This window comes from Anomaloglossus baeobatrachus, chromosome 5, assembly GCF_048569485.1.
Source record: "Anomaloglossus baeobatrachus isolate aAnoBae1 chromosome 5, aAnoBae1.hap1, whole genome shotgun sequence".
NCBI lineage: Eukaryota > Metazoa > Chordata > Amphibia > Anura > Aromobatidae > Anomaloglossus > Anomaloglossus baeobatrachus.
The window spans coordinates 129,552,628-129,574,655 of NC_134357.1; the positions used below are offsets into that span (position 1 = coordinate 129,552,628).

Sequence of the window (22,028 nt, forward strand, 5' to 3'; positions counted from 1 at the left end):
CCTCCGTTGCTGTGTCGTTCCAGTGGTGTCGGCACTGTCTCTCCTGGGGCTCACATGACATTGTCATGCGATCCCTAAAGAATTAGTGGTCACGTTACTGTCCTCTCCTTCTGACGTCATTGACATCCAGAGGAAGCGAGAGCAGCCGCAGCTCTCTCAGATACTCCAGATGTAAATTATGTCAGAAGGAGGGAGGACGGAAGAGGACATGATTGTCCTCAGGGATTATGTGACATAAAGTCACACGAGCCCTGGGAGATCCAGGGCCATCACTGCTGGAATGGTGCCGGCACAAGAGGTGATTATAAGTATTACTAGAAGGTGACCCGATTCTACGCATCGGGTATTCTAGAATTTACGTATTGTGTAGTTCATGTATGATTTTTGTTATATATATATATATATATATATATATATATATATATATATATATATATATATATATATATATATATATATATATATATATATATATATATATATATATATATATTATAGATATAGATATAGATGTTGTTGTGTGTAGTTACCAAGTGTTTGTGTAGGGCGCTGTACATGTTCTGGGTGTGGCGGGGGGTGAGAGCGGTGTTGTCTGGGTGTTGCGTTGTTTGTGGAGCGCTGTGTGTCTGTAGCGTTGTGTGTGTGTGTGTGTGTTGCGCGGTTTGTGTGTGTGGTGTGTTTTGGGGGGAGGTATGTTTTGTGCAATGTGTGTGTTGTGCGGTATGTGCGTATATTTGTGTGTGCAGCGTTGTCTGTGTGTGTGGGTGTCTGTGTAGGGCAGTTGTTTGTGGTTCCCAGTGTGTGTGTGTGTGGTGTGTGTGTGTGGTGTGTTGTGCAGTGCGTGTGTGGCAGTGTGTGTGTGTGTTGGGGGGAGGTGTGCACTTCCCATCGTGCTCCATCCCCCATACAGCGCACTCCCCATCGTGCTCCATCCCCCATGCAGCGCACTCCCCATCGTGCTCCATCCCCCATGCAGCGCACTCCCCATCGTGCTCCATCCCCTATGCTGCGCACCCCCCATCGTGCTCCATCTCCCATGCTGCGCACTCCCAAACATGCTCCATCCGCCATGCTGCGCACTCCCAAACGTGCTCCATCCGCCATGCTGCGCACTCCCAAACGTGTTCCATCCGCCATACTCCGCACTCCCCATCGTGCTCCATCCCCCATGCAGCGCACTCCCCATCGTGCTCCATCCCCTACGTTGCGCACCCCCCATCGTGCTCCATCTCCCATGCTGCGCACTCCCAAACGTGCTCCATCCGCCATGCTGCGCACTCCCAAACGTGCTCCATCCGCCATGCTGTGCACTCCCAAACGTGGTCCATCCGCCATGCTGCGCACTCCCAAACGTGCTCCATCCGCCATACTCTGCACTCCCCATCGTGCTGCATCCCCCATGCTGCGCACTCCCAAACGTGCTCCATCCGCCATGCTGCGCACTCCCAAACGTGCTCCATCCGCCATGCTGCGCACTCCCAAACGTGTTCCATCCGCCATGCTGTGCACTCCAAACGTGGTCCATCCGCCATGCTGCACACTCCCAAACGTGCTCCATTCGCCATGCTGCGGACTCCCAAACGTGCTCCATCCGCCATGCTGCGCACTCCCAAACGTGCTCCATCCGCCATGCTGCGCACTCCCAAACGTGCTCCATCCCCCATGCTGCGCACTCCCAAACGTGCTCCATCCCCCATGCTGCGCACCCCCATCGTGCTCCATTCCCCATGCTGCACCAGCATCAGCCTCTCTACCCACAGCATCAGCCTCTCTGCCCGCAGCATCAGCCTCTCTCCTCCCAGCATCAGCCTCTCTCCTCCCAGCATCAGCCTCTCTCCTCCCAGCATCAGCCTCTCTCCTCCCAGCATCAGCCTCTCTCCTCCCAGCATCAGCCTCTCTCCTCCCAGCATCAGCCTCTCTCCTCCCAGCATCAGCCACTCTCCTCCCAGCATCAGCCATTCTCCTCCCAGCATCAGCCTCTCTCCTCCCAGCATCAGCCTCTCTCCTCCCAGCATCAGCCTCTCTCCTCCCAGCATCAGCCTCTCTCCTCCCAGCATCAGCCTCTCTCCTCCCAGCATCAGCCTCTCTCCTCCCAGCATCAGCCTCTCTCCTCCCAGCATCAGCCTCTCTGTCCCCAGCATCAGCCTCTCTGTCCCCAGCATCAGCCTCTCTGTCCCCAGCATCAGCCTCTCTGTCCCCAGCATCAGCCTCTCTGTCCCCAGCATCAGCCTCTCTGTCCCCAGCATCAGCCTCTCTGTCCCCAGCATCAGCCTCTCTGTCCCCAGCATCAGCCTCTCTGTCCCCAGCATCAGCCTCTCTGTCCCCAGCATCAGCCTCTCTCATCCCAGCATCAGCCTCTCTCCTCCCAGCCTACCCCAGCCTCAGCCTCCCCCAGCATCAGCCTCTCTCCTCCCAGCATCAGCCTTTTCCGTCCCCAGCATCAGCCTCTCTCCTCCCAGCCTACCCCAGCCTCAGCCTCCCCCAGCATCAGCCTCTCTCCTCCCAGCATCAGCCTTTTCCGTCCCCAGCATCAGCCTCTCTCCTCCCAGCCTACCCCAGCCTCAGCCTAACCCAGCCACAGCCTACCCCAGCCTCAGCCTACCCCAGCCTCAGCCTACCCCAGCCTCAGCCTACCCCAGCCTCAGCCTACCCCAGCCTCAGCCTACCCCAGCCTCAGCCTACCCCAGCCTCAGCCTACCCCAGCCTCAGCCTACCCCAGCCTCAGCCTACCCTAGCCTCAGCCTACCCCAGCCTCAGCCTACCCCAGCCTCAGCCTACCCCAGCCTCAGCCTACCCCAGCCTCAGCCTACCCCAGCCTCAGCCTACCCCAGCCTCAGCCTACCCCAGCCTCAGCCTACCCCAGCCTCAGCCTCCCCCAGCATCAGCCTCTCTCTTCCCAGCATCAGCCTCTCTCCTCCCAGCCTACCCCAGCATCAGCCTCTCTCCTCCCAGCATCAGCCTCTCTCCTCCCAGCCTACCCCAGCCTCAGCCTCTCTCCTCCCAGCATCAGCCTTTTCGGTCCCCAGCATCAGCCTCTCTCCTCCCAGCCTACCCCTGCCTCAGCCTCCCCCAGCATCAGCCTCTCTTCTCTCAGCCTCACCATCCCAGCCTTCCCCAGGATCAGCCTCTCTCCTCCCAGCCTCCTCCAGCACGCCGTGCTCCTCTGCCGACACTCACACACCCGATCGCATACACACACACACACCCGATCGCATACACTCACACACACCCGATCGCATACACTCACGCACACATTGACGATATTGCACATACGCGCTCATACTCACAACATCCGGAGATACCACATGCTTCTGGCCATGTGATCTTCCGGCAGGTCCTGGAAGCTCACAGCACAGTATCGCCGCCGAGAAGCAAGCGATATCCTAGGATGTTGTGAGTATGTGGATGCGATGTGAGGTGTGTGTGTGTGTGAGGTGTGTGTGTGAGAGTGAGTGTGATCTGATGTGTATGTGTGTGTGTGTGTGCTGTTATGTGTGTGCGCTGTTATGTGTGTGTGTGTATGTTCCGCCGCTGCAGGACCTTGATGCGCTGGTAACTATGCTACCATGGTTACCAGCGTATCTCGTCCCCCGCTCGCACGGGAGCCCACACCAGCATACGCCGGCCAGCCCCAGCAATGCGAGGGTATGTGTCGGCTGGTTTGGCGGCGTACGCTGATGTGGGCTCCCAGGGGTACAGTACTCACCTGGTAGTCGTGGCTCCGTGACCGTGTCGGTTCGGGGAATGCGTGGGGGGGCGGGGCCAGAGCTAGCGTGCATTGCGTGAGGGGGGCGGGGCGTGGCCGAGTTGCCAATGCCTGCAGGGTGCCGGGGCGAGAGGCCAATCCGTGTGGGGGCGCAGCCTTGGCGAGCGGCCAATCCGTGCGGGAGGGCGGGGCCATGGCGAGCCCAGCGGCCAATCAGCTTTGTGTCACCGTAAGGACACAATTTTGGAGCAAGACAGACAGACAGACAGAATAAGGCAATTATATATATATAGATTATTTGACAAGGGATAAACAAACTGATTGAAAAAGAGTAGTGTGTGTAATGGACAATCCCTTTAATAGCGGAGTCTGATCCACAAGACATATGAGAATAGAACATGCTCTGAGCCTCACAGACCCATTTTTTTAAAACTGATGTGTGTATAGGTCAGTGAAACCCTATGGGTCAGTGTGCTGTCCGAGGTAAAGTCGAAAAGCACTGAGTGTGGCTTTATACATATTTTCTTCTTTGTATTACAGCTTTGTGATCCAGAAAAACTTATCACAGAGAGCAAGTTTCTCCAATTAGAGTCTCTACAGGAACTTATGAAGGTGAGGAACATGAATGATGATCCCTATTTTTTGGGGTTTGTTTTTTTTGCAGAAGGTTTATGTCATGCTACAATATACTTACAACTTTTCTAATATGATGGGACCCTGTTTATACACTTATATTTTGTATATTTGCGTGTGTTGAACGGGTACAAAAAAAAAAAACAACAACTTTTCTCTGGCATCAAATATGTTAGTATGATGAAATCTAAAAGTTTAGGATAGAACTTTTCCATACTCTGGGTATTGTATGGGAGGGCAGCTGTCAATCACAGCTGCACGCCTGCGGGCACACCGACAACTAGCTCCTACTTGTAATGTATTGCATTCGTTCCCAGCACACATGCTAAGTCATAATTTACACAGAAAGCATTGCACACAGGCGACTACTGCATGGACAACATTTGCTGTCTTAGTATGTTTAGTAGCCCGCAGATCTGTTACACAGCCAGGTATACTCTGCTCCATCATTGCAGAGTGCAGTAATATTACACCTGGTGTGGCACACTTTTTGTTGCGGTGTTTGATCAGTAAAAGGTTACACTGGTTACGTGGATTCTAATGTAGGGTGTTTTCTTTACTTAGGCACTGATATCTGTGACCCCTGATGAAGAAACTTACGATGAAGAAGATGCTGCCTTCTGCCTTGAAATGCTGCTTAGAATTGTCCTCGAAAATAGGTGATAAACACAGCGCATTTGTCATTTTACATTCACCTGTCTGCTTCTATCCAATATTCAGATAGGGATTCGTTGTATTAAAGGGTTTGTCTATCAATCAGATAACTTCTCCCTAATTCCTATACACCTCAGTTTTTAAAATAACAGCATGTGCCCTGCAGCCAATCAGTGATTTTCACTCTCCCTTCCTTTGGACGTATTGACCTCGGAGGAGGTCAGAGAGCAGCAGAATCACTTCTTGTCTGAAGGAAGTGAGAGTGAAGTGGCTGCAAGGCTCAAGTGACAGCGTCACAAGAGACCAGACGTCGCTGTAAGTAAAAATAAGGCTGGACTTAAGGGTAAGGGTCTTATCGCTGGATAAAGATGTTAAGAGGGGTATAAGAACTAATCCCCTTATGGGGTTGTTTAGCCCACAACTGAATAATCATGGATTTACTGCTGCTGCAGTACCTTTAGGTCGAGGTCTGGTGATTCCACAATGTAGAACGAGGATAGGAGTAGTAAGCTGCGTTGCTGATGTTACATTCAAGAAATCCAGAGGACGTTGCATAGGTTTTGACCACGTGGTTTATTCTCTTAAGCATTAAACTGATCAGTAAATACCGTAACGAGAGAGCGAAAAAATCAAAACTGCAGAATTTAAAAGGGTTGTCCAGGCTCGGGACAAGTCTGCAGTCACTCAATATGACTGCAGACTGGTGGATAGCTGCCAGCCTACTCCCAACTAAGGTGTACATGAGAATTAACAAGTACTGTTTATCCAATATGGAGAGCCCCTTTAAGTATTCAATGGGAATTCTGCCTCTGCTCACTTTGTCGTGTGGAGGAGAGCAGGAGTGGTGATGCCATGTCTACTGACACCTGCCGGATTGTGTGCTAGATAGGTAGGTATCTATGTTGGGGGAGACCTCCAGGGGGTCTCTCTCTCAGGGTCTCAGAGGAGGATTCCAAATCAGAACTGCGCAGATGTATATGAATCAAGAGAAATAACCACACAGAGACATGTCTATCCGGGAGAAGCTAAATGCTCTTCTGACCCTTGTATTCAACACATAGCATATATATATATATATATAGCTTACTCAATATACTCACGTTCTCTATTAACCAACCAGCTAGCTGGGCATAGTTAATTTCTTGTTTGAACAGTCTTAGCAATATTCGTTCGCAAAACATTCAAGTGTGTTTAGACATAGATGAGAGTCTTTGAATAGAACAATGTCAATTACTTATTCTCTTCTATCCATGAATGTCAGTTACCCATCTGAAACTACAGATAAACATTCTTCCATGAATAGAAGAACGCTAGTTATCTATCTGAAACCACAGATAAGCATTCTTCTATGAATAGAAGAATGCTAGTTACCACAGATAAGTATCTCTTCTATTCATGAACTAAAACTTATTCTACATAGCCCTAAGCATAATATGTTTTGGTTATATATTCCGTTAATTCAATTAGGTAAATATGGAGAAGCAATACATGAAGCATTCAAAGACAGATTATCTTATTATTATACTGGACAAACGATTCATAGCCTAGGCCTTCACATCCATAGAAATAGAAAACCACGGCACATCCAGCGAGTATCCCAAAGGTGCTTTATTTAATTCCAATGGTGCATTAAAATTAGCGGGCAGGGGACCGGGTGCAGGTCTCCTGGGGACGACGGCCGTTTCGTACCTCTTGGTACTTCGATGGGTCCACGAAGTACCAAGAGGTACGAAACGGCCGTCGTCCCCAGGAGACCTGCACCCGGTCCTCTGCCCACTATTTTAATGCACCGTTGGAATTAAATAAAGCACCTTTGAGACCCTCGCTGGATGTGCCATGGTTTTCTATTTCTATGGATGCTTGCAAGTTCATCTTTTCTTTGTCTACGTGCACATGAGACCCATACAACGTAAGGACCTGACTAGGTCACTCCTCCATGGCACTGGAAAAGGGCTTAGAAAGGTAGTGCAGAACAGTTTGTTTGCTGATTTTTTTCGATAGGTAGGTATCCAGCACTTGTCCCAAATAAACATTCAAGTATTGGCTTATTTTAATAACTATTACAGAGATGCTGATTTTAGTTGAAGTATTGCACTCAAAATATTTGCTCGTGCTCATCAATTGGGGTCACATTACTGGATACTATGGTAGAGATCTGTTTACACCAGTCATTATTACCCCCTAATGTCCTCATAGGGTATTTTACAAAAGGCTGCATTACCCCATTTTAGTTTTGTTCCCACTGAAGGACTTTCCCATGCAGTGACTGTATTGGCATATCAGCCAACAGCTATCTACGGTGTATGTGCATCTTCTATAGTGAGGAGAGTAGTAGTAAGAATGTGTGTATATATACAGTATATATAGAGAAGCTCATTGTTCTGGAACTTATAATATGTAACATTGGGTTGTGTGTACCTGTGTAATAACAAAATAGGTGTTCTTATGTGTTAATAAAGTGCCATTTATTTTTCTTCGTCAAAGAGACCGCGTGGGCTGTGTCTGGCAAGTAGTACGAGATCACCTCTACCATCTCTGTGCTCATGCTGTGGAGTATTGTTTCCTTGTGGAGCGGGCAGTGGTGGGACTGCTACGACTTGCTATTCGACTGTTACGTCGTGAAGATATCAGTGGACAGGTAAGCTGCAATGGCTACCTAGACAGGACTCCTGTGGTTACGGTGCGAGTGGCAGACGCGTACTTTTCAGGCTATGGGATGTCCTGTACTATCAGAAGCGCTTATAACTAGCTCTCCCGCTGCCTTTATCCCGACTTTTAGACACATACGCAGATTTCTGCATGGCTCTTTAGAAGAAAAGTGTGTTTAATAGTAAGATATGGTCATTTGTCTATCTGCAAGTAATCATGAAATAGTGACGCTAATGATTTATGATTTCTCTCCATTTTATGTTTGCCATTCCATACACGGTGTGTGTGGTGTGTGTGGTGTGTGTGGTGTGTGTGTGGTAGCCCCCTCAATACATTTGTTGCCTTTTTATAAGCCTGCTGTTTGCTCCACAGGTTCTCCTTTCACTTCGTATTCTGTTAATGATGAAGCCGAGCGTGCTGTCCAGGGTGAGTCGACAAGTCGCTTTTGGCCTTCATGAACTGCTGAAGACCAATGCTGCCAACATCCACTCTAGCAATGACTGGTACACTCTGTTCTGCCTGCTGGAGTGCATTGGAGCAGGAGTGAAGCCGCCAGCTGCCCTGCAGGTGACAACCAGGAACGATAATGATGCAGGTACGTGGAGGATGTGCTTTATGAAATTCAATGCCCCGAGAGATAAGCAGCTGCTTTTTGCCGTCTCTAAATTAAGTGAAGGCCAGATGAAGAAAATAAATATGCTGCTTAAATCCATTAATAAAATTAAAAGGGTTCAGCTGCTCTTCATGTTTACCGCCTGCAATGTTCATTCTGGATTTTTATATCATAGGTACTGGTGTGACTAAGAGGTAACCAGCATTTCATTAAGTAGATATTTATCACTGCTCCTCAAAATACTATTTTCCAAGAGAATATAATATGTGCCTATCTGTGCAGCCTTCTTAGACGAGAGACCTAATTAACCATGGAAATCCACTTGAAATCCTGTATTAGGTCTGTTAATCACTAGAATGTCTGGAGATTATCTAGTCGTGTTTTTGAGACACACAAACAAGGAAACATTATGTACTTGTACAACATGTGACATTTTCATGAATGCATTCTTGAGCTCTCACAACACAATGTTTTTAATTTTGAATGAAACCTTTAGAAGTAAAATAATCATTTTTTATTTATTTTTGACAGTTTCCCTTTTAATGGCATTTAAAGTACTTCTGATGAGATTGAGCTCATTCAGGTGATCCGTTTTCTCCACATATGACAAAAGCGGACACTTTTTCTCTGAGCAGACTGCTCAGTTTTGGGTTATCAGAAACAAAGTGATTGAGGAGGGGTTTTCTGAGTAGTGGACAACCCCTATAATTTGCCATTCTCTAAGCCTAGGCACAAAACATGACATACGTATTAAGAGTTTTTCCCTTTTTTATTTATTTATTTATTTTTTTTAATACCCCCAGATGGGGTTTCCCCATCTGGGGTATTAATTGTTAATAGTTCTAGATCCCATTAAATATAACCAGATAATGGAGAAAGATGCACATGCATGGCCACTTTCCTATTCCCGACAGTGCATGACGAGACCCTATTGTTATAATTTATATCAGAAGACCCATATAGATTGGACATTTAAAGAACATCATATGGATTTTACTTATAGACCCTGATTCCAGTAATGTATCCCTTAAAGAGTATATCCAGGACTTAAAAAAAAAAAAAAAATGTGCCTAAGCACTAACAGGCTGGTAATTGCTACCTACCTGTCTTTTGTGTCCGGTGCCATTCTTCGCCAGCTCAGTTGTCATAGACCATTCTTACCGGCAATACAATGGCTTCATCAACTGATCAGATGCTTATTTTCTGCTCTGTAGACTGGTCGGGACGGCCAGCGTCATGCCAACTGACAGCCTGCTTCCCACTGTCTACCTGGAGGAGCCGGCTTTCAGTGAGTATGACATCGGCTGTCCAGCCCCGTTTACAGAGCAGAGCATATGAGAATCTGCTGCATTGTTGACGTGTGAACAGAAGCAGCTGAATTGCCGGCAGGAGCAGTCTTTGGCTGCTTTGTGCTGGTGAACAACAACAGCGGGCACAACAGGCAGGTAGGTAGCAATGACCTGCCTGTTAATGCTTATGTACAATTCCCCCTCCCCCTTTCCCCCTTCTTTCCTTCACCCCAAGTCTCGGATATGCCATTCTGAATGCTGAGCTCTGTATATTACTGCACACATCACTGATTGGCAGCTTTTTGCATATGCAGTGTACATAAAAAGCTGCCAATCAGTGGTGGCAGTGTGGTTGGATAATGTCAGCAGATTTACTAGTTTTCTAGAGAGAAAATCCCTGTTTTATGAGCAGATTATCAAAACTACATCAAGCAGCTCAGTAAATGATACATTGCTGCAATCAGGGTCTCTGTCTCTACATTATGCTGCTTTCAGCTTAGGTGGAAAAAACTTAAACAGATATCCTTTTAAAGTGGAAAAAGAAAAAGAACCCAGAACTCAAATATATTCAATCCATTTTGTTGCTTTATTTTCTTCTTGACGCTTCAGCTCCATCCCAAGCTTTCAACAGCTTTCTTTTTCTTCTTTCCTAGACAGCTTTCCACTTGCACCAAAGTTTGAGGGTGCAGCGGTGATCACCTGTTTGATCTCCTTTTAAAGAGGATCTGTCACCAGATTATACAATACAGACTGTATACATAATTTAATAGATCTCTTAGACCTGATGAGACTGATGTACTTATTTGCTTATTTATGTCACAATATCTATATAATCTTCCAATTTAAAAAAGCTTATGAGTCGATCCAACCGGAAAATGCTCATTTTCATATTAATCTGTAAAAAGGATTATACAGCCAGTCTGACATTGATTTTAAAAGTAAGTCCACCAGTCTCATCAGGTCTAATCGATTTATTAAATAATGTGTATTGTTTGTATTGTGGATCCCCTTTAATGTACATTTGCAGCATTTTGCATTTGTAGTAACTCTTATATGCAGACTACTAAATTACACCACTGGAGCAGCATAAAAAAAACAATCTGTTTTATGAAATGTTAAAGTTCTAATCTTAAATGTGTGTTCATTGCTTAGGTGCTCAGTCTGACAGTGAAGTCTCCTCTTATCACACCACTGATGTTAGCTTGGATCGTGGATACACCTCTGATTCCGAGGTATACACTGAGCACAGCAAGCAATCTAAGATGCACCGGTCAGTCACGGACGTGGATATGGTGAACAGTGGCTGGCTTGTGGTGAGACAACTTTTCATACCATCAGAGCACTAACAAAATCAAAGTTTTTTTTGTTAGTTCATTCTTGTTCCCAAAAATAAGCATGCTTGTCTCCTCAAAGTCTAATACATCAGCTCTATGTAGCCGGTAGGATGTAAACTAATCTCAGCTCAAATCTATCTAATATTAATGGAATCAAATAAAATTTAAAGGAGAAGTGTAGTAAAAATAAAGTACATTTAAATATTACAAATTTTACTAAATACTTTTTATTTAGTAAAAATGTACCATATTTTTTGTTTTATAAGACGCACCCCAAATTTAGAAGTAAAAAAAGGAGGGGTGACTCCTTCTTATACTTTGGTGTCTTACTGGAGGGGGGGCGGCAGAGGTCTTGGATCGGGGTCACAGGAGGCGGTGCTGGAGTAGGGCGATGCTGCGTTGGAGGCTGTGCTGGCAGCGGTGGGGGCTGTACGGAGTAGGGTGGTACAGTGAGTGTCCCAGATGCTGTGTTGGCAGTGCGGGCTTCAAAGAAATGGCACCCAGAGTTGGCTCGTGCGCAGTTGAGCTCTCAGCTCAATGACAAGCCAAGATCTCATTTGCGCATGCACCACCTCCGGGCGCCATTTTCCTTACGTCATCTACTGGGAGTTCAGTGGGCCAGAGGAGTCGCGTGCGCACATGAGATCTTGAGCTGAGAGCTCAATCTGCGCACGCACAGGCACCCTCTTTTGAAGCCCACACCGCCAACAGAGCATCTGGCACACCCGCCGCACCACCCTGCTCCACACCGCCAGCACAGCATCCAGCTCAGCCCTCCGCAGCTATCAGAACGCCCATTCTCTACCTCCCGGTAAGCTACATTCGGATTATAAGTCGAACCCTTCATTTTCCTCCCAAATTTTTGGAAGGAAAAGTGCGTTGTATAATCCGAAAAATACGGTAGTCTGGTGGGACCATTGGATCCAGTTAGCTTCTGTTCCCTTATGCTCCTCCATTGCTGCTGAGGCAAAGTGCGGTCTTCTTTCAGCCCTGGCACAGTATGATACTGGCACAGCTTGGGCCAGTATCATCTTTGCTGGTCCGCTGAATTGTTCAGGAATGCACCACATTACCTTCCTCCTTCTCTCATCCCTGGCAAGCAGGAAGCTAGGAGGCAGGGGAGCGGTGTGCTCCTGAAGAAAACGTGAGAATAACTAATGTTTTACCTAGCTTAAACTGTAATGTATTAGAGTAAAACTATAGATTAGATTATTTATTATTTTTTAATAACAAACAATTGCAGGTATACTTAGCCTTCAATTTTATTATAGTATTCCTACTGAAATGGGATAATATAGAGGTAATAAATTAGTTCTGGAGTTAGCGCGCATAGATTCGCAGGGCCTGGTCCATGGGCCTCGTCAGTGATGTGTGGTCACTGGTCAGGAGTCTGAGAACTGCCTCCTATATCCCAGCATCCATGGCTCTTTTAATTAGTAAGTCTGGTGCGACATCACATATGCGTCATGCTGATGTTGCCATAGGTTGGTTAATGGAAGAAAAAAAAAGCCTTGGATGCAGCCTGACAAGAGGCAGTACTCGTGGCTCGCGTCCAGTGAACACAGATTACTGATGTGACTGATAGATTTTGTCCTACTAATCGATTCTCGCCAATTCAAATTACTGCTTTACCTTTAAGACTTAGCACACCTTTCGTTGTTTTAATAAGCGTATGCTGTGTGTTTTATTTCCTTGAAGGTAGGAAAGGAAGACGTAGATTCTTCTAAAATAACTGCAGTGATGAACAAGCCAGGTACAAACGCTCCAGTAAACCAGTACAGTTTGACCATCGGTCTGGACTTTAGCCCACATGATACGAAATCCCTTATGAAAAGTGTGGAATCTCTGTCGTTCATTGTACGTGATGCCGCGCACGTCACACCAGAGAACTTTGAATTGTGCGTAAAGACAATTCGGGTCTTTGTAGAGGCGAGTCTTAATGGAGGTGTGTGTAAGTGTTACTCAGTCTTCTTCCTTTTATCAGACCTAATAACTGTATTGTTGGCGAGTTTGTGTTGTCCCTTGTACAACCCATCAGTGCGGAATAATAAGATGGATACGATCGAGCAAGGCACTATACATACTGCCAAAAGCATAATTCCCCTTTAAATATAGTATGGGTATCTGTGGACACAGATTCTAAGACACAGTAACATTTGCTATTATACATACATAATCATAAAATAAAGAAAATAAATGTGCTGTAGAAGAAAGTCAATGTGGCAGTTTTTTAAGCTTTGATTAAAGGGAAACTGTCGACGAGGTTTTTGCTTATGCATGATGAATGGCTGAGTCTCTGATATAAGCGATATAACACTTACTGGACTGCTTAATATAGTTTTGGTAAAAATCAGTTTTATCTGTTGCAGATCTGCCAGTTTTCTGAATGCTGAGCTCTTTATACCCTGCCCCCAACACTGATTGGCAGCTTTCTGCCTATGCACAGCGTACACAGAAAACTGCTAGCGTTGGAGGCAGGCTTTGACTACTTGGCAGCAGACACCAACAACATATGCAACCGCATATAAGAATTAAGTCCTTTATTAAATAAATAAAAATATTAACAACATACAAAAGAATGTCTCCAAAAACCGAACCCCTCAAAGGGTAGAAATTATATTGCGAACACCTAGCTAGACAACTCCCCTAGCAGTATAGTTAATAATTATAGCCGGACCAACCAATAATAATCATGTGTTCATAGTTACAATTAGTACATGAGAAAGCATATTAAGTAAAGTGACAAAGTAAATACACAAGTGTGGGAAAAGATGTTAAATAGAAATCACATTATGAACACAAAATCTGTACTAAATAGGTCCTATAGTAACCCACAATATACCTATAAGGGAGTCTGCAAAGGAGATGTAATGGCATCCCACACACCCAACGCACATTTCGCATTAGCGATGCTTCTTCCAGGCAGCAGGTTTACTAGTCTTCTAGTGGTGATCTCCTGGTGATTAAAACGGTGATTTTATTAAAAACTGCAGCAAGCAGCACAGTAAGTGACACATTGCTGGAATCTGCGTCTCTGCCCCTACATTATTCTGCTATTGGATTAACAGGGTTGTCTACTGCTAGGTCAACCCCCTCTCATTCCTTATGTTTGGACCTATTAAAATATAAAAATCTTATACTCCCCTTCTGTGTTGGCGCGGTTGCAGCGGTGTTGGTGTTCGCATTCCTAGTGCTCACATGAGCTTGTGACATCACGCAAGCCCCGAGCATAATCACCGCCAGCTTCTCTGTCCCCGCCTTCAGACACATAAGTAATTAACAGGGAGTGGTCAGCCTCAGATCTCACTTCCTGTTGGTTACTTATATGTTTGAGGGTGGAGAGAGAGAGAAGCCGGCGATGATTGGGCCCGGGGCTTGTGTGATGTCACAAGCTCACGTGAGCCCCGGGACTGCGATAGCCACTACTGCTGGAATGATGCCAGCATGGGAGGCGAGTATAAGCTTTTTTTATTTTAATGAGGCTAAACATAGAGAATGAAAAAGGGTTGTCAGACTAGGTACAAAAACTTGCTGACATATTTCCTTTCTTTATCGAAAAAAAAAGAGAATTTTGTTTACTTACCGTAAATTCTTTTTCTTATAGTTCCGTAATGGGAGACCCAGACCATGGGTGTTTAGCTTCTACCTCTAGAGGACACACAAAGTACTACACTTAAAAGTGTAGGTCCTCCCCCCGAGCTTATACACCCCCTGGTGAGCAGACCCAGCCATTTTATTGCTTTGTGTCAGGAGGCATACATCCACACATGCATTCTCGTATGATTTTTTTTTTTTCCTTTTTGAACGAGATGAAGAGTAGGGGTCCACGTCTGGACCCCCGGCATGTCCCTTCTCACCCCACTGTGTCGGCGGTGTTGTTAAGGTTGATTCCTAGGCTGGAGCCTTACATGCCGTGCTCCTTCACCATCCCTCCTGGGCTCTGGCTTGAAGTGGGAGCCAGCATGGTCTCCATGCTTGGCAGGAGACCGGTCTCCATCCGCAGCCCTTCAGGACCCTGCTGGACAGGAGCACTCATTCCCAGGGACCTGGCCCTGCGTCTCAGAAGCTAAGTACCTGAGACGTTTATATTTCGGGGTCCCTGTACTTTATTGTTGGGGGAGAGTGTATTTATTGTATTTACTGACATTTCCGGCGGGTTCTCTAGCTGTTGCCTGAGAACCGCGCCGATGGTGCCTGCGCGTCGGCCGCGCCGCTCAAATTTAGGCCCCGGCTTCGTCGGAGGCCTAGTCTCGGTTTCACTGCCCTCGCATGTCACTCATGCAGAGGGACAGTCTCGGCTCCTCCCGGCGGCCGTTCTGTACAGGGGAGGGACACTCCCCACTGCAGTGTGTGTCCCCTCCCCTCTAGGTCTCTATGGCCCTCCAGATCCCACTCCTCAAGCAGGTCCCGCCCCCTCTCTTCTCTCCGGCGGCCATTTTTTCAGCGTTCTCTCTGCACATTGCAGCGCTGGTCTGCAGCATCCCTGCTGAGGTGCTGTGCTTGGAGGTCCGGGATTCAGGATCTGGAGGGCACACAACACCGCTCCAGCGGTCTGGTAAGCCACAACCGGTCTCCGGTTGTGGACCTCTGTATATACTCTCTGGGGGTCATTCTCTGGCAGAGCCCCCACTCCAGTAGCATGTCTTACACGAGGAGCAAGGCTCCAAAGCTTTATTCAATATGCAATGCATGTAAGCTCCTGCTGCCTGAACCGAGCACCTATCCACATTGTGATGCCTGCTCTAACTTGGCGGTGCCACAGCCTGGAGTCTCACCCCCAGTGGTCTCTCAGGCTGCTCCTGCTTCTGTGGCTGAACCCCCGGCTTGGGTAGAATCCTTTTCTAGGTCTATCTCCCAGTCCTTTGCTGAGTCCATGGGACTTCTGTCCAAGACCTTGCTGAGTATGCATCAGCCCCCTTCACAGGGTGCCTCTGCTGCTAGGGCTCTCTCAGGACCGGAGCTCACAGAGGATTCATCATCAGGGCCCAGACCCCGTCCTCCTGGGAAGAGACGTAGGGTTCCCTCTCCCTCCTCCTCCCGTGGCTCTGATTCCAGAGCTGACTCGCAGGATGAGGAGGATGCCTTTACAGGGGGTTCGGAGGCTAACTCCATGTACCCCATTGATCTGTCCGAAAGTGACTCAGATCTTAGTGACTTGATTGCTTCTATTAATTCTGTACTGGATCTCAATCCACCAGTACCAGAGGAGCAACCCTCTCTGGCAGAAAAGCACCAGTTTACCTTGCCTAAGAAAGCAAAGAGTGTGTTCTTTAACCACTCCAGTTTTCAGGCCGCTGTGACCAAACCCAGGGCCTGCCCTGACAAACGCTTCCCAAAGCGTGGTTCTGATGACCGTTTTCCCTTTCCACCTCAGGTGGTCAAGGAGTGGGCTCACTCCCCAAAGGTAGACCCTCCGGTGTCTAGGCTCGCAGCCCGGACCGTTGTGTCGGTGGCTGATGGCACTTCCCTTAAGGATTCCACTGACCGCCAGATTGACCTTCTGGCCAAATCCGTGTTTGAAGCGGCGGGGGGGCGCGTTTTCTCCGACTTTTGCAGCAGTGTGGGCTCTCAAAGCCATCTCTGCTTCTCTAGAGGAGATGCATTCCCTCACTACGGAATCTATGCCCGAAATGGATGCCTTAACTTCCCAAGCTTCGGCCTTTTCATCCTATGCCATGTCTGCCATGCTGGAGGCTTCTCACTGCCCTGCGGTGGCTTCGGCTAATTCCCTCGCTATCCGCAGAATCTTGTGGCTTCGAGAGTGGAAGGCAGATGCTTCTTCAAAGAAGTACCTTGCTGGGCTCCCTTTTGCTGGGTCCCGGCTGTTCGGAGAACAGCTGGATGAAATTATTAAGGAAGTAACTGGCGGGAAGAGTACTTCCATGCCACAAACCAAAGCCAGGAAACCTGCCCAGGGTAGGAATCAGTCGAGGTTTCGCTCCTTTCGTTCCTCCAACTGGTCGTCCTCTAAGCCCTCGGCCTCGTCCGCCAACTCAGCCAAGGATCAGAAATCCAACTGGCGCCCTAAAGCGCGTCCACAGAAGACCGCAGGAGCTGCTGCCACCAAGGCAGCCTCCTCGTGACTATCTGTCCGCTCCAGCGACGTCCTTAGTCGGTGGCAGGCTCTCCCACTTTGGCGACGCTTGGTTTCAACACGTCTCCGATCAGTGGGTGAGAGATATCATCTCCCACGGCTACAGGATAGAATTCTCTTCCAGTCCGCCAAACAGATTTTTTCTCTCAACTCCTCTGCTCCAAGGCCGCCGCCTTCTCACAGGCCGTGGCAGCCTTGCAGGCCAATGGAGTGATTGTACCGGTTCCCGCTCGGGAACGGTTCAGAGGTTTCTACTCAAATCTCTTCCTAGTTCCCAAAAAAGGACGGTACCTTGCGGCCCATCCTGGATCTGAAGCTTCTCAACAAGCATGTTCAGTTGCGGCCTTTTCGCATGGAGTCTCTGCGATCAGTCATTGCCTCTATGTCCCGAGGGGATTTCCTGGCATCCATCGACATCAGAGATGCCTATCTGCATGTGCCAATTGCAGTGTCTCACCAGCGTTGGCTACGTTTTGCAGTAGGAGAAGATCATTTCCAATTCGTGGCTCTTCCCTTCGGGTTGGCCACCGCCCCTCGGGTATTCACCAAGGTCATGGCAGCAGTGATTGCAGTTTTGCACCTCCAGGGGTTGGCAGTAATTCCTTACCTGGACGACCTTCTAGTCAAGGCTTCATCCAGCGCAGATTGTCAGCGGAGTGTCTCGCTCACTCTCTCCACTCTAGCTCAATTTGGGTGGCTGGTCAATCTGCCCAAATCCACTCTGACTCCGACCCAGAGTCTCACGTACCTAGGGATGCAGTTCGAGACCTTGTCGGCACTTGTGAAGTTGCCCTTAGTCAAACAGCAGTCCCTTCAGCTAGCGGTGCGCTCTCTGCTGAGGCCCCGCCGTTATACCCTCAGGCGGTTGATGCAGGTGCTGGGTCAAATGGTGGCATCCATGGAGGCTGTTCCCTTTGCCCAGTTCCATCTGCGCCCCCTGCAGCTGGACATTCTCCGCTGTTGGGACAAGCAGCCTTCCTCCTTACACAGGTTAGTGGCTCTGTCGCCACAAACCAGGAGCTTTCTTCAGTGGTGGCAGTGGCAGGTGGCAGTGGAGGCAGATTATCTCAGCCGTCAAACCGTGGACGGTGGCGAGTGGTCCCTGCACCCGGCAGTGTTCCAGTCAATCTGCCGCAAATGGGGCACTCCGGACGTGGATCTAATGGCATCCCGTCACAACAACAAGGTTCCCGTTTACGTGGCTCGCTCCCACGACCCTCAGGCATTCGCCGCGGACGCACTGGTTCAAGACTGGTCCCAGTTTTGTCTGTCCTACGTGTTTCCCCCTCTAGTTCTCTTGCCCAGAGTTCTGCGCAAGATCAGAATGGAGGGCCGTCGAGTCATCCTCATTGCACCGGACTGGCCCAGGCGAGCTTGGTATCCACAGCTGCTCCATCTGTCCGTAGAGATGCCGTGGCATCTCCCGGACCGTCCAGACCTTCTCTCACAAGGTCCGTTTTTCCGCCAGAATTCTGCGGCTCTCAAATTGACGGCGTGGCTCTTGAGTCCTGGATTTTGACGGCTTCTGGTATTCCTCCTGAAGTCATCTCCACTATGACTCGGGCCCGTAAGTCTTCCTCCGCTACGATATATCACAGGACTTGGAACATTTTCCTGTCATGGTGTCGCTCTACTGACCATCCTCCTTGGCCTTTTTCCTTGCCGACCCTTCTGTCTTTTCTACAGTCCGGTCTGCAGCTAGGACTGTCCCTCAACTCTCTCAAGGGACAAGTCTCAGCTCTGTCAGTACTGTTCCAGCGGCGTCTCGCTCGACTGGCTCAGGTCCGCACCTTCATGCAAGGCGCGTATCACATTATTCCGCCTTACCGGCGGCCCTTGGATCCCTGGGACCTTAATTTGGTTCTCAGTTTTGCAGAAACCCCCCTTTGAGTCTCTTAGGGAGGTCTCTTTGCATCGTCTTTCTCAGAAAGTGGTTTTTCTGGTGGCCATAACTTCCCTCAGGAGAGTTTCTGATTTGGCCGCGCTCTCTTCGGAGTCACCTTTTTTAGTTTTTCATCAAGACAAGGTGGTTCTCCGTCCGACTCCGGACTTTCTTCCTAAGGTGGTCTCTCCTTTCCACCTTAACCAGGACATTACCCTACCTTCCTTTTGTCCGGCTCCTGTTCATCGCTTTGAAAAAGCGCTGCATACTCTGGATCTGGTGCGGGCGCTCCGGATCTATGTGTCCCGCACCGCTTCTATTAGGCGGTGCACCTCTCTTTTTGTGCTAACCACAGGTCGGCGCAAGGGCCTCTCTGCTTCTAAGCCGACCTTAGCCCGTTGGATCAGATCCACCATTTCGGACGTCTACCAGAGTTCTCAGGTGCCTCCCCCGCCGGGGATCAAGGCACATTCGACCAGAACTGTTGGTGCCTCTTGGGCTTTCAGGCACCAGGCTACGGCTTAACAAGCCTGTCAGACTGCCACTTGGACTAGCCTGCATACCTTTTCGAAGCACTACCAAGTGCATGCTCATGCTTCGGCAGATGCGAGCTTGGGCAGACACATCCTTCAGGCGGCTGTCGCCCATTTGTGAAGTTAGGTTTTGCCTACTTCTTACTTTGTTCGGTTTATTTCCCACCCAGGGACTACTTTGGGACGTCCCATGGTCTGGGTCTCCCATAAAGAAAAAGAGAATTTTGTTTACTTACCGTAAATTCTTTTTCTTATAGTTCCGTAATGGGAGACCCAGCACCCTCCCTGTTGCCTGTTGGCACTTTTCTTGTTCCGCGTGTTATCACCGGCTGTTGTCGTGGACAGAGTTTCCGGTTGTTCCGGCTATTGCTCTGTCCTACTTGTGGGTGGCTATTCTCCTTCAGCTTTTGCACTAAACTGGCTGGGTCTGCTCACCAGGGAGTGTATAAGCTCGGGGGGAGGAGCTACACTTTTAAGTGTAGTACTTTGTGTGTCCTCCAGAGGTAGAAGCTGAACACCCATGGTCTGGGTCTCCCATTACGGAACTATAAGAAAAAGAATTTACGGTAAGTAAACAAAATTCTCTTTTTTAATATTTACATGTTTTACTCCATGTAATATGCACTGTATACAGAGTTCCATACTGTGTATTGTGCACTACATATGCTGGCACATGATTACTCCGCTTATCACAGACATTTTGTAACTGTGCTCACTTATTTATATATTTTGCACATTTTTATGTGTGTTTGCTACTTGCGTTACTTGTCTTCAGTCATATTTAGTTTTTTGTATAGTTAAAAAATTATCCTGTCACTTTCAAAGGGTATAAATCCCATGAGAAAAGAGCGAAGAGTAACAAGTATGACAGCAAGGCTAACCGCTTCAAGAAGAAAACGAAAGAGAAGGAAAATCCTGTGCGTCGCTCCAGGGTCTCCAATCAACGGCAATACCGTTCACATAGCGATGATGAGGAGGATGAGAGTGTGCCCGCCAGTTACCACACTGTGTCATTACAGGTTAGTCACGACGTAAGTATGGCAGGCCTTTCCTCCTCCTTCATATCTTCCCGTTTTTCTTGGACTACTAAGAAGAAATAAGGACTACTTGATTTCTTCAGGAAATTATTTTCCATTTTCTTGCCAAATCACTGGTTTCCCATCACTTACGATTAACTAAACGCAATCAAGAGCCGCCTATGATGATGTAATGATCTTGTATTACACACTGTAAAATATTAGCCTTGTGGCATAAGTATGTTCTGGCACTTTGTGATCTGAAAGTTCTCGTCTAGTTCAGACGATTTTATCACCAATGGGGCAACTTTTCATAAAACTTTGGTTCCCAGGCCCTGTTTGATATATAAGAAAAAAAAAACAACAATTACGTGCTTAGCTCACCTTCCCTGGATCCAGCGCTGAGTCTCTTCTGCTTCCGGTGTCTCCAACAGCATGGCATTATTCAGCGAGCTCCGCGGTTCTGCGCCTGTGGATGGAAAGCCTTTCTCGCACCTGCTGAGCTCACTGATTGGCTGCCAGTTTGTCGAAGTGACACTGCGAGACGCACAAGAGACTCATCGCTGAACCCGGGGATGGTGAGTAAAGTGTGGTTTGTTCAGTTTTTTATAACAAATTGCACCCGGAACCAAACTTTTCTGAAAGTACACAACCCCTCTAATCCCTGGGAGTAACCTAAATTTACCAGTTGGCACTTTCACTGCCCTAGACTAGTAAAAGATAAAAATAAAACCCTTCACTGGCTTTACTAACACCATAACTTGCTTGACTGTTGCATAGCATTAGTCTGTACTTGTCAGCAGATCTCCATCATCCTTTGTGATGCCAGAAAAGGCCCTGATGATTTCCTTCACAGTAAATGCTTTGCGTTGCCACACGTATTACCTCACCACAGAAGATACGCTAGGAAACTATATTAATTTTCTTTCCTGACATGGGAGACAAGTGTTAATTCTGTAAACATGTCATCGATAGATCAATATGATTTGGGTTAAATCAAGTAGTGAGAGGAATATTTCATTGTAAAGCCGGAAGCCTTTATTTTAAAGGGGTTATCCGATCAACCTCATTTATCTCCAAACCTAAGGTAATAAATGTATTGTGGTGCTCTGACCTTTAGGACCCTTGATGACCCGAGAATGACTAATCCACAAACCCATATGTGAGCAAGGTGTAGTGCGTATGCTTGACCACCTCTCCATTATGAATACCTTTGAGAGTGGGGCATACACATGCACAAACCCAATGCAGAGAATGGAGCAATGGTCACACTCTCTCACACTCTCTCACACTCTCTCACACTCTCTCACACTCTCTCACACTCTCTCACACTCTCTCACACTCTCTCACACTCTCTCACACTCTCTCACACTCTCTCACACTCTCTCACACTCTCTCACACTCTCTCACACTCTCACACACTCACACACACACACACACACACACTCTCACACACACACACACACACACACACACACACACACACACTCACACTCACATACATACGCACACACACACACACTAACACTGCAGTCAGAAGGGGAACGCAAAGTCCCCCATTGTCAGGATATGTAATTTTCCCGGGGCCCCTATTTATCCTGCATTTATTGTGGATAAACGTTGTT

The 22,028-nt window shown here is 47.8% G+C and overlaps 1 protein-coding gene across 11 annotated transcripts in view; it reads left to right on the forward strand.

Annotated features, from left to right (window-relative positions):
* GBF1 (golgi brefeldin A resistant guanine nucleotide exchange factor 1) overlaps positions 1-22,028 on the forward strand; it is a 325,666-nt gene that overhangs the window by 282,236 nt on the left and 21,402 nt on the right. For 4 of the 11 annotated variants that reach the window (XM_075348884.1, XM_075348880.1, XM_075348887.1 and 1 more), the window contains 7 exons: positions 4,247-4,318; positions 4,904-4,998; positions 7,478-7,631; positions 8,015-8,237; positions 10,697-10,857; positions 12,577-12,829; positions 20,213-20,418. In XM_075348884.1, coding sequence (XP_075204999.1) covers positions 4,247-4,318; positions 4,904-4,998; positions 7,478-7,631; positions 8,015-8,237; positions 10,697-10,857; positions 12,577-12,829; positions 20,213-20,418 — 1,164 coding nt within the window. The remainder of the gene's footprint in view (positions 1-4,246; positions 4,319-4,903; positions 4,999-7,477; positions 7,632-8,014; positions 8,238-10,696; positions 10,858-12,576; positions 12,830-20,212; positions 20,419-22,028) is intronic. The other 7 variants (XM_075348888.1, XM_075348882.1, XM_075348890.1 and 4 more) reach the window with 3 other exon arrangements.